Genomic DNA, 14,416 nt, shown 5'->3' with positions numbered 1-14,416 from the left:
ACAAAGCCTCCATGAGACAGACAGAGCTTCCATGAGACAGACAGAGCCTCCATGAGACAGACAGACAGAGCCTCCATGAGACAGACAGAGCCTTCATGAGCAGACAGCCTCCATGAGGGAGACAAAGCCTCCATGAGACAGACAGAGCTTCCATGAGACAGACAGAGCCTCCATGAGACAGACAGACAGAGCCTCCATGAGACAGACAAAGTCTCCATGAGAGAGCCAGAGCCTTCATGAGACAGACAGAGCCTCCATGAGACAGACAGAGCCTCCATGAGACAGACAGACAGAGCCTCCATGAGACAGACAAAGCCTCCATGAGAGAGACAGAGCCAGAGCCTTCATGAGACAGAGCGAGCCTTCATGAGACAGACAGAGCCTCCATGAGACAGACAGACAGAGCCTCCATGAGACAGACAGAGCCTTCATGAGAGAGACAGAGCCTCCATGAGACAGACAGAGCCTTCATGAGACAGACAGAGCCTCCATGAGAGAGACAGACAGAGCCTCCATGAGAGAGACAGACAGAGCCTCCATGAGAGAGGAAGACAGAGCCTTCATGAGACAGACAGCACCTCCATGAGACAGACAAAGCCTTCATGAGAGAGACAGAGCCTCCATGAGACAGACAGAGCCTCCATGAGACAGACAGAGCCTTCATGAGAGAGACAGAGCCTCCATGAGAGAGACAGACAGAGCCTCCATGAGACAGACAGAGCCTCCATGTGACAGACAGAGCCTTGATGAGAGAGACAGAGCCTTCATGAGACAGAAAGAGCCTCCATGAGATAGCCAGAGCCTTCATGAGACAGACAGAGCCTCCATGAGAGAGACAGAGCCTCCATGAGACAGACAGAGCCTCCATGAGACAGACAGAGCCTCCATGAGAGAGACAGAGCCAGAGCCTCCATGAGACAGAGCCTCCATGAGACAGACAGAGCCAGAGCCTTCATGAGACAGACAGAGCCTCCATGAGACAGACACAGACAAAGCCTTCATGAGAAAGACAGAGCCTTCATGAGACAGACAGAGCCTCCATGAGACAGACAGAGCCTCCATGAGAGAGACAGAGCCTCCATGAGAGAGACAGGGCCTCCATGAGACAGACATAGCTTCCATGAGAGAGATAGAGCCTCCATGAGACAGACAGAGCCTCCATGAGACAGACAGAGCCTCCATGAGACAGACAGAGCCTCCATGAGAAAGACAGAGCCTCCATGAGACAGACAGAGCCTTCATGAGACAGACAGAGCCTTCATGAGACAGAGACAGAACCTCAATGAGATAAAGAGAGTCTCAGTGAGAGAGATAGACCCTTAATGAGACAGAAACTCAATGAGACAGACCGAGACAGCACCTTAATGGGAAAGACAGAGGCTCCATGAGACAGACAGAGACAGAGCTTCAATGGGACAGAAAGAGACAGAGCCAAAATGGGACAGCAAAGCACAGGTCGTGCAAGTGTTCGAATACACTGTTCAAAAGAGAGAGAATAATAGTATACAGAGAGGTATATATAGAAAATAAGGGTATACAGAGAGGTATATATAGAGAATAAGGGTATACAGAGAGGTATATATAGAAAATAAGGGTATAATGACAGGTATATATAGAGAATGAGAGTATACAGAGATGTGTGTATATCGAATAAGGGTATATGGAGAGCTGTATATAGAGAATAAGGGTATATGGAGAGCTGTATATAGAGAATAAGGGTATATAAATTAATTGGGTCCACCTGTCTGCAATTTAATCTCCGTACAATACACCTGTTCTGTGAGGGCCTCAAGAGTTTGCTATAGAGTTTTACTGAAACAACTGCAGCATGAAGACCAAGGAGCTCACCAAACAGGTCAGGGATGATGTTGTGGAAACGTACAAAGCAGGGTAGGGTATAAAAAAATATCTCAAGCTTAGATCTCACAGAGCACCATAAAATACATCATCAGAAAATGGAAAGACTGTGACCGTGGATCATGGGTGTTGCTATGTAAAGACAGAGGCCCAAAATTCAAGGGCCAAATGTCAATCATATTTGGGAATAATAGGGTACATAAACGAAAGAAAAAAAAATAGTTACCAAAAAACATTAGTATATGAGATAGGGCCTCCATGAGACAGACAAAGGGGAAAAAAACCTACTCACCTGGCTCCCACGTAGTCCGCAGCGTGGCCTCTGATTTTTTCTCATCCGCTCTGTGCTCTGGCCCATGATGATGTAGCAGCTCATATATTTAGTAGCAGCTCATTGCACCCTAGTATCATTGTAGTGGTGCCCATCAATTTTCTTTATCTGTATAGAATTACTTTTTGCCAGGAGGGCTGACACTCTCCACTATGGCAAGTCTTTGATGGAGGCACACTTTGTGGGATAAATATGATTTGAGATTCTTTTTCCTGTGGACTAGTATGTGGATATCAGAACATTTTCTTCTTCCTCCCCCTTTTTTAGGTTGCTAATACATTTTGAATTGAGGTATATATACACATCTTTATTGAGTATGGCTTTAAACTTGGAAGCGAGAGAGGCTCAATGGAATAGTCAAGTATCTAATGTCTTTGGTGTAGAACAGAATCAGGGTGACCACACGGAATTTTCCATATTGACCAAGGACATTATTGACGCACACAAGCTTATGACTAGAGTATGGTGGAATATTAAGAGTTTGGAGGAATATTTCAAAATGTCGATGTACCCTAGAGGCCTCCGAGTACAAATCTTCCCAGTATGGGAAGTGACGGATATATTTAAAAATACATGGGAGATGGGCTTGGCCCAATGTTCAAAGATTATTATGAATATGCTGTTGGAACATGAATTGTTGATTCAGACTAAACAACATATACAGACCCTAGAAGGAAATTAAGTCAGTTTGATATAACACAACAGGTGGAACCCTTCCAAAAAAGACTGAATGACATTTTGGACAAATATGAGAAGGAGGTTATAGCAGGAAAACGCTCTAAATTTACACGGGATAAAAATGATTATGAGCGAGGGACAGTATACAGATGGAAACATAATGGAAATGTGAGAGGGATTTTTGATTCAAGAGATAGAGGAAGGGACCAAAATGTGGCTACATCAGGATCCAGTGATTTTTTAGGGTCAAGCGACACAGACACAGGACACAACGGGGCAGACGCACCACCTCCCAGAAAAAGAAGCCCCAGACCACGCAATGTGAATTACAACCGCCAACCAACGTACAACAATCGTCGGAGGAGGAACCGATAGATGACTCCTCCAGACATTTACAGATTATCAACCTATCTACTTATGTTTTGGATGATGCAGAGAGGTCGGTGTTGCAAAGAGGACTTTCCTTTTCACCCATGGCCTGTTTAGATAAGTTTTCCTTGGTTAAAGATGTCTATTTGTTTTGCAGAAAATTAGCCCTGAAGATGATTTATTCTCAACCTAGTTATGTTCGTGATACCTTGGAAATAGATCAACAAGTTCTACGAGATTTATTGGACCTACTCTCAGATAATGATACGTCACAAGGTAATCAAGGTCAATTTCCAGCAAGACTGCCCTCCAAGTATGCGCCCCCATTTGCCAATTTTCCTGCTATACAGGTCTTCTTTAATGTCATGATTCAGGATATTAAGAAATTACCTGTTGAAAGGGTGGGGGGTCGCAATTTCACTCTTGCAGAGTCACGAGCACTTAAAACATTGAGTGAGCAATCCATGTTTATCATAAAGGAGGCGGATAAGGGTGGCAATATTGTCTTGTGGCCAATTGATCTTTATCTTGCAGAGGCCAAACGACAAATGGAAAATACTGCATACTATTTGGAATTGCCATCGGACCCCACAGCATTCTTTAAGTCTTTGAGTTACTTCTGGATTCGGCCCGACGGTATGGAATCATTACTGAGAAGGAACATCGCTATATGTTTGTGCCTACGCCTGTCGTGCCAACCTATTATATGCTACCTAAGATGCACAAGAGTATGACCAACCCCCCAGGTTGGCCTATCGTGGTGGGTATTGGGAGCCTGACTAAAAGGGCGTGCACTTATGTAGACTTCTTTTTACAGCCACTGGTGTTGGACTTGGCATCACATCTGAGAGATTCCATGCACCTAATGGAACGTTTGGAAGATACATCATTACCGGAGGAATTCTTATTGGTAACCTGTGATGTGGAGTTTTTGTACTCAAACATCAGACATGAAGATGGCATCAGAGCAGTTACAGAGATTCTTAACACACAAGGTAACCGTAACAGGATGCATGACTCCTTATTATTGGACCTCCTTGGTTTCGTATTATGACATAACTATTTTCTTTTTGATGGAAAGTACTACAAACAGATCTCAGGGACGGCTATGGGTGCACGTTGTGCCCCCTCCTACGCCAACCTCTTTTTGAGGTGGTGGGAGGGGGCACACGTGTACCCATCTCCGCTTTTTACAAAATTCGTCCACGGTTGGTATCAGTTTATAGACGATATTTTCTTTGTTTGGACAGGTTCATGGGCACAATGTCAAGAATTTATTGAACACCTGAACGAAAACAACTTGCAGATTCGTTTGACATCGCAAATCTCGGATATAATGGTGGACTTTTTAGATCTAAAGTTAATTCGGAATGGGAATCAAATCACAACCTCTCTGCATCGTAAAGAGACAGCAACAAATAATGTGTTACATTTTGGAAGTTTTCATCCGGGACATACCCGTAGAGGGATACCCATGGGTCAATTTTTAAGGTTGAGACACAATTGTTCGCAAATGGAGGATTTTAAAAAACATGCAAGAGATCTAATGGAGCGCCTAAGAGTGAGAGGTTACCCTAAAAAGGTTATTTCAAAAGCTTTCCAAAAAGCGTTGCATTCTGAGAGAAATGATTTGTTGAAACCAAGAACACGATTGGAGGATACATCTTTACGTCTTATCACACCGTACAATAACCAGTGGAATCAGATACGACAATTGTTATACCAACATTGGACCATTTTGAAATCGGATTCGAAGTTAAATTCTCTAATACCATCTACTCCATTGTTGACGGCAAAACGGTCTCGGAACCTAAAGGATATCTTGACTCAGAGCCACTTCACTAGACCGAGAGGAAAGAGGAACAAAAGGCTGGAATACATTGGTTCATTCCCATGTGGTGAGTGCTCTATATGCCAGTATATGGAACCTACATGGGATTTTGTGGATCTAAGAGAGGGCACTCGACTACATCTTAAACAATATATTAATTGTAAATCTAGGAATGTTGTTTACGCCATCTTATGCCCCTGCAATCAGGTCTATGTGGGCCAGACGACACAGGAATTGAGGAAACGAATCCAGAAACATCTTTCTACAATCTCCTTAGCTGACAGAGATTTTAGAAGTGAAAAAACTCTGACATCGGTGGCAGCCCATTATAGGAGATATCATGCAGGTAAGATCAGGGGCACGAGGGTAGTGGGTCTGGAAAAAATCACATGTGGGGTACGTGGGGGTGACAATACGGCCCAATTACTTAGGCAGGAGGCCAGATGGCTTTTCCAATTGGATACAGTGGCACTGCGGGGCCTAAATGAGGAACTAACGTTCACAGGCTTTCTTGGCACTCAATAAACACACGTAGGACAAAAACTGCCCCTCTCCATTTTCTTTTTATTCTCCTCTCTCCCCCTTTTTTTTTTTTTTTTCCATCTTCTCCACATTATAGAAACTGGTATGGTTCATTATTGGTATTCCATATGGTCACATCACACAGTAGAATTAGGTCACTTTTTCACACATTTATCACTTGTATTCACCCCTCACATATATAATACACATCATTCCTCACATATACAATACACATCATTCCTAGTATACACATCATCATACACTTACACGCTCTATACACTTCATTTTTGACACAGTTTGGCGTTAGTTTTCCATTCGGGTTTTCACATTTTTGCACTTTATCCACTACACAAACACTAATTAGTTTCACACATATGGTTTTTGCATTATATGGCACAGATATTTTTTTTTTATTTTTTTTATAAATGTTATTAGGATATACCAGAGCTTCATCTAGCAGCCCTTGTGTTAAGATTATGCATTGGTTGATGTATAATAATTATTTACATTGATCTTTTCATTTTTTGTATATTTGCATAGTTTCTGACCTTAATTGGACCATTGAGGGATTATTTGTCAAGTGATTGCCATACAAGGGGGATATATCAACATCGTTAGAAATATGATCCGAGGTACAATACAAAAAGGATTCAAGAAATTTTCTGATTCAAGTGGAATTTACTTACCTTGGTTTATCTTATATATATTTTTTTTAAATATATTTTCTGCATAAATGTAAAGAATATGTCCAAGAAAAATATTCTAGAAGATGCATCTTCATTGTGTATTATTGTTATATTTGCTTTTTGTATATGCAGTTTAGTTTATGGGAGTTATATATATATATATACATTTTGCCCTAAAAGTGTGCCCTGATTGGATATGATGATGCCCTAGGTTTGCCTTGACTGGACCTGACTGTAATTATCAGAATAAGGATTTGGCCCCATTTCAGTCCTGACTAGTTTTGACGCTGATGCCCCATTTCCGGGTTTAATACACAAATAGTATTTTGCCATATAAGTGTCTGACTTAGCCACACTTCCGTTTTTACCCAATTTTTATCTTAGAATTTTGCCCCACTTCCGGATAGGCGTACATCAACAGCCTCTCCTGCTTTGGGTTCCGGGCTGGGCTCGGTCACGTGACGGGTGGGCGGGGCTTGGCTCCGATCCCGTGGTGTGTTCCTGACTTTGCTTTGTTTCGCATTGCGATCAGAGCCTCACTCTGAATCTGCGATGCGTAGAGGGCCTCGTTGTGGGATGCGCTGCGGGCGGCGCCTTGCCCCGGACGCTTGTGCGTTCCGAGCCTCGTTTTCGGTCCCACAAAGGAGAGGGAGATATACCAAGCCTTGTTTTCATATACACTATTCAATGATCGCAATAAGCCAAGCCTCGTTTCCAGTTGCTGATCTTAGCTCCCGGACATGACTATTTGAGCGTATCAAGCCTCGTTTTCAGTGTTTAACTCATTTCCGGCCACACATAGAACGTTAATGAACGCCGGCCTACATGTGGTTCACAGATATTACTACAGGTGATTGTTATCTCACTTATTTTTTCGTATATATAAGAAGGATAGGATGAGTACCCCATTACTCCTGAGGAAGCCTCCGTAGCTGGAGGCGGAACGCGTGGGGTCAGCTTCTCCCTTCCTTTGATGTATAGAGTCCCGGTAGCAGCATTACAGCACTTAGTCTGACAGCCATCCCTCACTAATTCTTGGACTGGATGGACACATTGCACTTTATCAGGTTGTAATCATGCACCTTACATTTCATTGATAGGTTTATTGCAGGCACTGTGACACTTTGATTTCATTTGTGGATAGGCTGTTAAGTGATTTCACAATCTTTGTCAGCTGTTGTTATTGATTGTTATACATTGTATATTTAAACATTCTGTTTATGGCTGCATAGATTGTTTTTGGGATTGATTGTGCCGGGACTGATTTACATCCCAGGGTCATTTGTACCCACTGCAGGGTGGGCGTAGCAGGATTATATTCCTCCGCTCTGGATTTTGTTTTTAATTGTTTTTAAAGTGTGTGTACTTATCTGTCTTCTTTATGACTAATAAAGATTTATATTTTGGAACATATTGAATATTTGTGGTGTGCAATTGATATATGGTTGCTAGCTTTTTTTTTCTTCCTTTCTTGATTAATATTTAGTAGCAGCTCATTGCACCCTAGTATCATTGTAGTGGTGCCCATCAATTTTCTTTATCTGGCCCATGATGATGACATCTTGTGGCTGCCTGCATATTGCGGGCGGCCACAATAGTGATCGAAAAGGCGAGGAGCCAATGGCTCTTCGCTTTATCAAAACACCTAAGCACTGCATTTAACTACAGGCATGTTATTAAGACGGACATCCCAGCTCCCGGAAAGATGCCCGGTGTGCCTGATGGCCAGTCTGGCCATGGTTAGGATGGCGGGCCGGCCCTAGCTAAGCTAGTCCACCCCTAAATATGGCACAACAGCAATCCTACCAAGACAAGGCTGTCCACCCAAAATGACAAGCCGAGCAAGGAGACAGTTAATATGGGAAGTAACCAAGGAGCCCATGGTGACTCTGGAGGAGCTGAGGGGATAGAATCTGTCCACAGGACAACTATTAGTCGTGTACTCCACAAATCCGGTCTTTAAAGAAGAGAGGAAGAAGAAAGTGACCACAAGAAGTCCCATGTGCCACGTGAGTGACGCCGCAAAGATGTGGAAGAAGGTTCTCTGGTAGGAAACCAAAATTTTACTTTTTGGCCTCAGTACAAAATGCTATGTGTGGTGGAAACCCAACCCTGTACTGTAGAGTATAAGGGTATACGGAGAGGTGTATAAGGAGAATCAGGGTATACAGAGAGGTGTATATATGGAGAGAGAATCAGGGTATACAGAGAGGTGTATATAGAGAATCAGGGTATACAGAGAGGTATATATAGAAAATAAGGGTATACAGAGAGGAGTATATAGATTAAGGGTATACAGAGAGGTGTATATAGATTAAGGGTATACAGATAGGAGTATATAGAATAAGGGTATACAGAGAGGAGTATATAGAATAAGGGTATACAGAGAGGAGTATATAGATTAAGGGTATACAGAGAGGTGTATATAGATTAAGGGTATACAGAGAGGTGTATATAGATTAAGGGTATACAGATAGGAGTATATAGAATAAGAGTATACAGAGAGGAGTATATAGAATAAGGGTATACAGAGAGGAGTATATAGATAAGGAGTATACCGAGAGGAGTATATAGAATGAGGGTATACAGAGAGGAGTATATAGATTAAGGGTATACAGAGAGAAGTGTATAGATAAGGAGTATACTGAGAAGAGTATATAGAATAAGGAGTATACTGAGAGGAGTATATAGAATAAGGGTATACAGAGAGGACTATATAGATTAAGGGTATACAGAGAGGAGTATATAGATTAAGGGTATACAGAGAGGAGTATATAGAATAAGGGTATACGGAGAGGAGTATATGGATTAAGGGTATACAGAGAGAAGTATATAGAAAAAGGGTATACAGAGAGGAGTTTATAGAATATGGGTATACAGAGAGGAGCTTATAGAATATGGGTATACAGAGAGGAGTATATAGATAAGGAGCATACCGAGAGGTACAGTTTATATAAAGCATGAGTGTATACAGAGAGGAGTATATAGAGAATAGGATATAGGATTGCCGCCTGGAGGAAACACGAAGCTGTATAAACATTGTACAGGAGAATGGGCCGCACATGACCTCAGGCTGATGGGTGATAGAACAAGACAATGAACCAAACTACACAATAAATCAGCTTCAGAGCACTAAAAGGAGAATGGAATTTGTGTTTCACAATGACTAAGTCAGATCCGGACCCTCAGAAGTGAACTCATATCCGGACCCTCAGAAGTGAAGTCAGATCCGGACCCTCAGAAGTGAAGTCAGATATGGACCCTCAGAAGTAAAGTCAGATCCGGACCCTCAGAAGTGAAGTCAGATCCGGACCCTCAGAAGTGAAGTCAGATATGGACCCTCAGAAGTAAAGTCAGATCCGGACCCTCAGAAGTGAAGTCATATCCGGACCCTCAGAAGTGAAGTCAGATCCGGACCCTCAGAGGTGAAGTCAGATCCGGACCCTCAGAAGTGAAGTCAGATCCAGACCCTCAGAAGTGAAGTCAGATCCGGACCCTCAGAGGTGAAGTCAGATATGGACCCTCAGAAGTGAAGTCAGATCCGGACCCTCAGAAGTGAAGTCATATCCGGACCCTCAGAAGTGAAGTCAGATCCAGACCCTCAGAAGTGAAGTCAGATCCAGACCCTCAGAAGTGAAGTCAGATCCGGACCCTCAGAAGTGAAGTCAGATCCGGACCCTCAGAAGTGAAGTCAGATCCAGACCCTCAGAAGTGAAGTCAGATCCAGACCCTCAGAGGTGAAGTCAGATCCGGACCCTCAGAAGTGAAGTCAGATCCGGACCCTCAGAGGTGAAGTCAGATATGGACCCTTAGAAGTGAAGTCAGATCCGGACCCTCAGAAGTGAAGTCAGATCCAGACCCTCAGAAGTGAAGTCAGATCCAGACCCTCAGAGGTGAAGTCAGATCCGGACCCTCAGAAGTGAAGTCAGATCCGGACCCTCAGAAGTGAAGTCAGATCCGGACCCTCAGAGGTGAAGTCAGATCCAGACACTCAGAGATGAAGTCAGATCTGGACCCTCAGAAGTGAAGTCAGATCCGGACCCTCAGAAGTGAAGTCAGATATGGACCCTCAGAGGTGAAGTCAGATCCGGACCCTCAGAGGTGAAGTCAGATATGGACCCTTAGAAGTGAAGTCAGATCCGGACCCTCAGAAGTGAAGTCATATCCGGACCCTCAGAAGTGAAGTCAGATCCAGACCCTCAGAAGTGAAGTCAGATCCAGACCCTCAGAGGTGAAGTCAGATCCGGACCCTCAGAAGTGAAGTCAGATCCGGACCCTCAGAAGTGAAGTCAGATCCGGACCCTCAGAGGTGAAGTCAGATCCAGACACTCAGAGGTGAAGTCAGATCTGGACCCTCAGAAGTGAAGTCAGATCCGGACCCTCAGAAGTGAAGTCAGATATGGACCCTCAGAGGTGAAGTCAGATCCGGACCCTCAGAGGTGAAGTCAGATCCGGACCCTCAGAGGTGAAGTCATATCCGGACCCTCAGAAGTGAAGTCAGATCCGGACCCTCAGAGGTGAAGTCAGATCCGTACCCTCAGAAGTGAAGTCAGATCCGTACCCTCAGAAGTGAAGTCAGATCCGGACCCTCAGAAGTGAAGTCAGATATGGACCCTCAGAGGTGAAGTCAGATCCGGACCCTCAGAGGGGAAGTCAGATCCGGACCCGCAGAGGTGAAGTCAGATCCGGACCCTCAGAAGTGAAGTCAGATATGGACCCTCAGAAGTGAAGTCAGATCCGGACCCTCAGAGGTGAAGTCAGATCCGGACCCTCAGAGGTGAAGTCAGATCCGGACCCTCAGAGGTGAAGTCAGATCCGGACCCTCAGAGGTGAAGTCAGATCCGGACCCTCAGAGGTGAAGTCAGATCCGGACCCTCAGAGGTGAAGTCAGATCCGGACCCTCAGAAGTGAAGTCAGATCCGGACCCTCAGAGGTGAAGTCAGATCCGGACCCTCAGAGGTGAAGTCAGATCCGGACCCTCAGAGGTGAAGTCAGATCCGGACCCTCAGAAGTGAAGTCAGATATGGACCCTCAGAGGTGAAGTCAGATCTGGACCCTCAGAGGTGAAGTCATATCCGGACCCTCAGAGGTGAAGTCATATCCGGACCCTCAGAAGTGAAGTCAGATCCGGACCCTCAGAGGTGAAGTCAGATCTGGACCCTCAGAGGTGAAGTCAGATCCGGACCCTCAGAGGTGAAGTCAGATCCGGACCCTCAGAGGTGAAGTCAGATATGGACCCTCAGAAGTGAAGTCAGATATGGACCCTCAGAGGTGAAGTCAGATCCGGACCCTCAGAGGTGAAGTCATATCCGGACCCTCAGAAGTGAAGTCAGATCCGGACCCTCAGAGGTGAAGTCAGATCCGGACCCTCAGAGGTGAAGTCAGATCCGGACCCTCAGAGGTGAAGTCAGATCCGGACCCTCAGAGGTGAAGTCAGATCCGGACCCTCAGAGGTGAAGTCAGATCCGGACCCTCAGAGGTGAAGTCAGATCCGGACCCTCAGAGGTGAAGTCAGATATGGACCCTCAGAAGTGAAGTCAGATATGGACCCTCAGAGGTGAAGTCAGATCCGAACCCTCAGAGGTGAAGTCATATCCGGACCCTCAGAAGTGAAGTCAGATCCGGACCCTCAGAGGTGAAGTCAGATCCGGACCCTCAGAGGTGAAGTCAGATCCGGACCCTCAGAGGTGAAGTCAGATCCGGACCCTCAGAGGTGAAGTCAGATCCGGACCCTCAGAGGTGAAGTCATATCCGGACCCTCAGAGGTGAAGTCAGATCCGGACCCTCAGAGGTGAAGTCATATCCGGACCCTCAGAGGTGAAGTCATATCCTGACCCTCAGAAGTGAAGTCAGATCCGGACCCTCAGAGGTGAAGTCAGATCTGGACTCTCAGAGGTGAAGTCAGATCCGGACCCTCAGAGGTGAAGTCAGATCCGGACCCTCAGAGGTGAAGTCAGATATGGACCCTCAGAAGTGAAGTCAGATATGGACCCTCAGAGGTGAAGTCAGATCCGGACCCTCAGAGGTGAAGTCATATCCGGACCCTCAGAAGTGAAGTCAGATCCGGACCCTCAGAGGTGAAGTCAGATCCGGACCCTCAGAGGTGAAGTCAGATCCGGACCCTCAGAGGTGAAGTCAGATCCGGACCCTCAGAGGTGAAGTCAGATCCGGACCCTCAGAGGTGAAGTCAGATATGGACCCTCAGAAGTGAAGTCAGATATGGACCCTCAGAGGTGAAGTCAGATCCGGACCCTCAGAGGTGAAGTCATATCCGGACCCTCAGAAGTGAAGTCAGATCTGGACCCTCAGAGGTGAAGTCAGATCCGGACCCTCAGAGGTGAAGTCAGATCCGGACCCTCAGAGGTGAAGTCAGATCCGGACCCTCAGAGGTGAAGTCAGATCCGGACCCTCAGAGGTGAAGTCATATCCGGACCCTCAGAGGTGAAGTCAGATCCGGACCCTCAGAGGTGAAGTCAGATCCGGACCCTCAGAGGTGAAGTCAGATCCGGACCCACAGAGGTGAAGTCAGATCCGGACCCTCAGAGGTGAAGTCATATCCGGACCCTCAGAGGTGAAGTCATATCCGGACCCTCAGAGGTGAAGTCAGATCCGGACCCTCAGAAGTGAAGTCAGATCCGGACCCTCAGAGGTGAAGTCAGATCCGGACCCTCAGAGGTGAAGTCAGATCTGGACTCTCAGAGGTGAAGTCAGATCCGGACCCTCCGAGGTGAAGTCAGATCCGGACCCTCAGAGGTGAAGTCAGATATGGACCCTCAGAAGTGAAGTCAGATATGGACCCTCAGAGGTGAAGTCAGATCCGGACCCTCAGAGGTGAAGTCATATCCGGACCCTCAGAAGTGAAGTCAGATCCGGACCCTCAGAGGTGAAGTCAGATCCGGACCCTCAGAGGTGAAGTCAGATCCGGACCCTCAGAGGTGAAGTCAGATCCGGACCCTCAGAGGTTAAGTCAGATATGGACCCTCAGAGGTGAAGTCAGATATGGACCCTCAGAGGTGAAGTCAGATCCGGACCCTCAGAGGTGAAGTCATATCCGGACCCTCAGAAGTGAAGTCAGATCCGGACCCTCAGAGGTGAAGTCAGATCCGGACCCTCAGAGGTGAAGTCAGATCCGGACCCTCAGAGGTGAAGTCAGATCCGGACCCTCAGAGGTGAAGTCAGATCCGGACCCTCAGAGGTGAAGTCATATCCGGACCCTCAGAGGTGAAGTCAGATCCGGACCCTCAGAGGTGAAGTCAGATCCGGACCCTCAGAGGTGAAGTCAGATCCGGACCCACAGAGGTGAAGTCAGATCCGGACCCTCAGAGGTGAAGTCATATCCGGACCCTCAGAGGTGAAGTCATATCCGGACCCTCAGAGGTGAAGTCAGATCCGGACCCTCAGAGGTGAAGTCAGATCCGGACCCTCAGAAGTGAAGTCAGATCCGGACCCTCAGAGGTGAAGTCAGATCCAGACACTCAGAGGTGAAGTCAGATCTGGACCCTCAGAGGTGAAGTCAGATCCGGACCCTCAGAGGTGAAGTCATATCCGGACCCTCAGAGGTGAAGTCATATCCGGACCCTCAGAGGTGAAGTCAGATCCGGACCCTCAGAGGTGAAGTCAGATCCGGACCCTCAGAAGTGAAGTCAGATCCGGACCCTCAGAGGTGAAGTCAGATCCAGACACTCAGAGGTGAAGTCAGATCTGGACCCTCAGAGGTGAAGTCAGATCCGGACCCTCAGAGGTGAAGTCAGATCCGGACCCTCAGAAGTGAAGTCAGATCCGGACCCTCAGAGGTGAAGTCAGATCCGTACCCTCAGAAGTGAAGTCAGATCCGTACCCTCAGAAGTGAAGTCAGATCCGGACCCTCAGAAGTGAAGTCAGATATGGACCCTCAGAGGTGAAGTCAGACCCGGACCCTCAGAGGGGAAGTCAGATCCGGACCCGCAGAAGTGAAGTCAGATCCGGACCCTCAGAAGTGAAGTCAGATATGGACCCTCAGAAGTGAAGTCAGATCCGGACCCTCAGAGGTGAAGTCAGATCCGGACCCTCAGAGGTGAAGTCAGATCCGGACCCTCAGAGGTGAAGTCAGATCCGGACCCTCAGAGGTGAAGTCAGATCCGGACCCTCAGAGGTGAAGTCAGA

The 14,416-nt window shown here is 46.3% G+C and overlaps 1 protein-coding gene across 4 annotated transcripts in view; it reads left to right on the top strand.

Moving 5' to 3' along the window:
- LOC130291827 (uncharacterized) overlaps positions 1-14,416 on the top strand; it is a 53,094-nt gene that overhangs the window by 6,826 nt on the left and 31,852 nt on the right. For 2 of the 4 annotated variants that reach the window (XM_056541139.1, XM_056541140.1), the window contains 4 exons: positions 3,393-3,511; positions 3,770-3,981; positions 4,053-4,230; positions 4,486-5,412. In XM_056541139.1, coding sequence (XP_056397114.1) covers positions 4,092-4,230; positions 4,486-5,412 — 1,066 coding nt within the window. In that variant the 5' untranslated portion in view covers positions 3,393-3,511; positions 3,770-3,981; positions 4,053-4,091. Of the gene's footprint in view, positions 1-3,392; positions 3,512-3,769; positions 3,982-4,052; positions 4,231-4,485; positions 5,413-6,128; positions 6,221-14,416 lie in introns of all 4 variants that reach the window. The other 2 variants (XR_008848044.1, XM_056541141.1) reach the window with 2 other exon arrangements.

The sequence above is a fragment of the Hyla sarda genome, chromosome 9 (assembly GCF_029499605.1).
Source record: "Hyla sarda isolate aHylSar1 chromosome 9, aHylSar1.hap1, whole genome shotgun sequence".
NCBI lineage: Eukaryota > Metazoa > Chordata > Amphibia > Anura > Hylidae > Hyla > Hyla sarda.
Note: the sequence above shows the minus strand (reverse complement) of the source record. Positions and strands in the feature narration are given on the sequence as shown.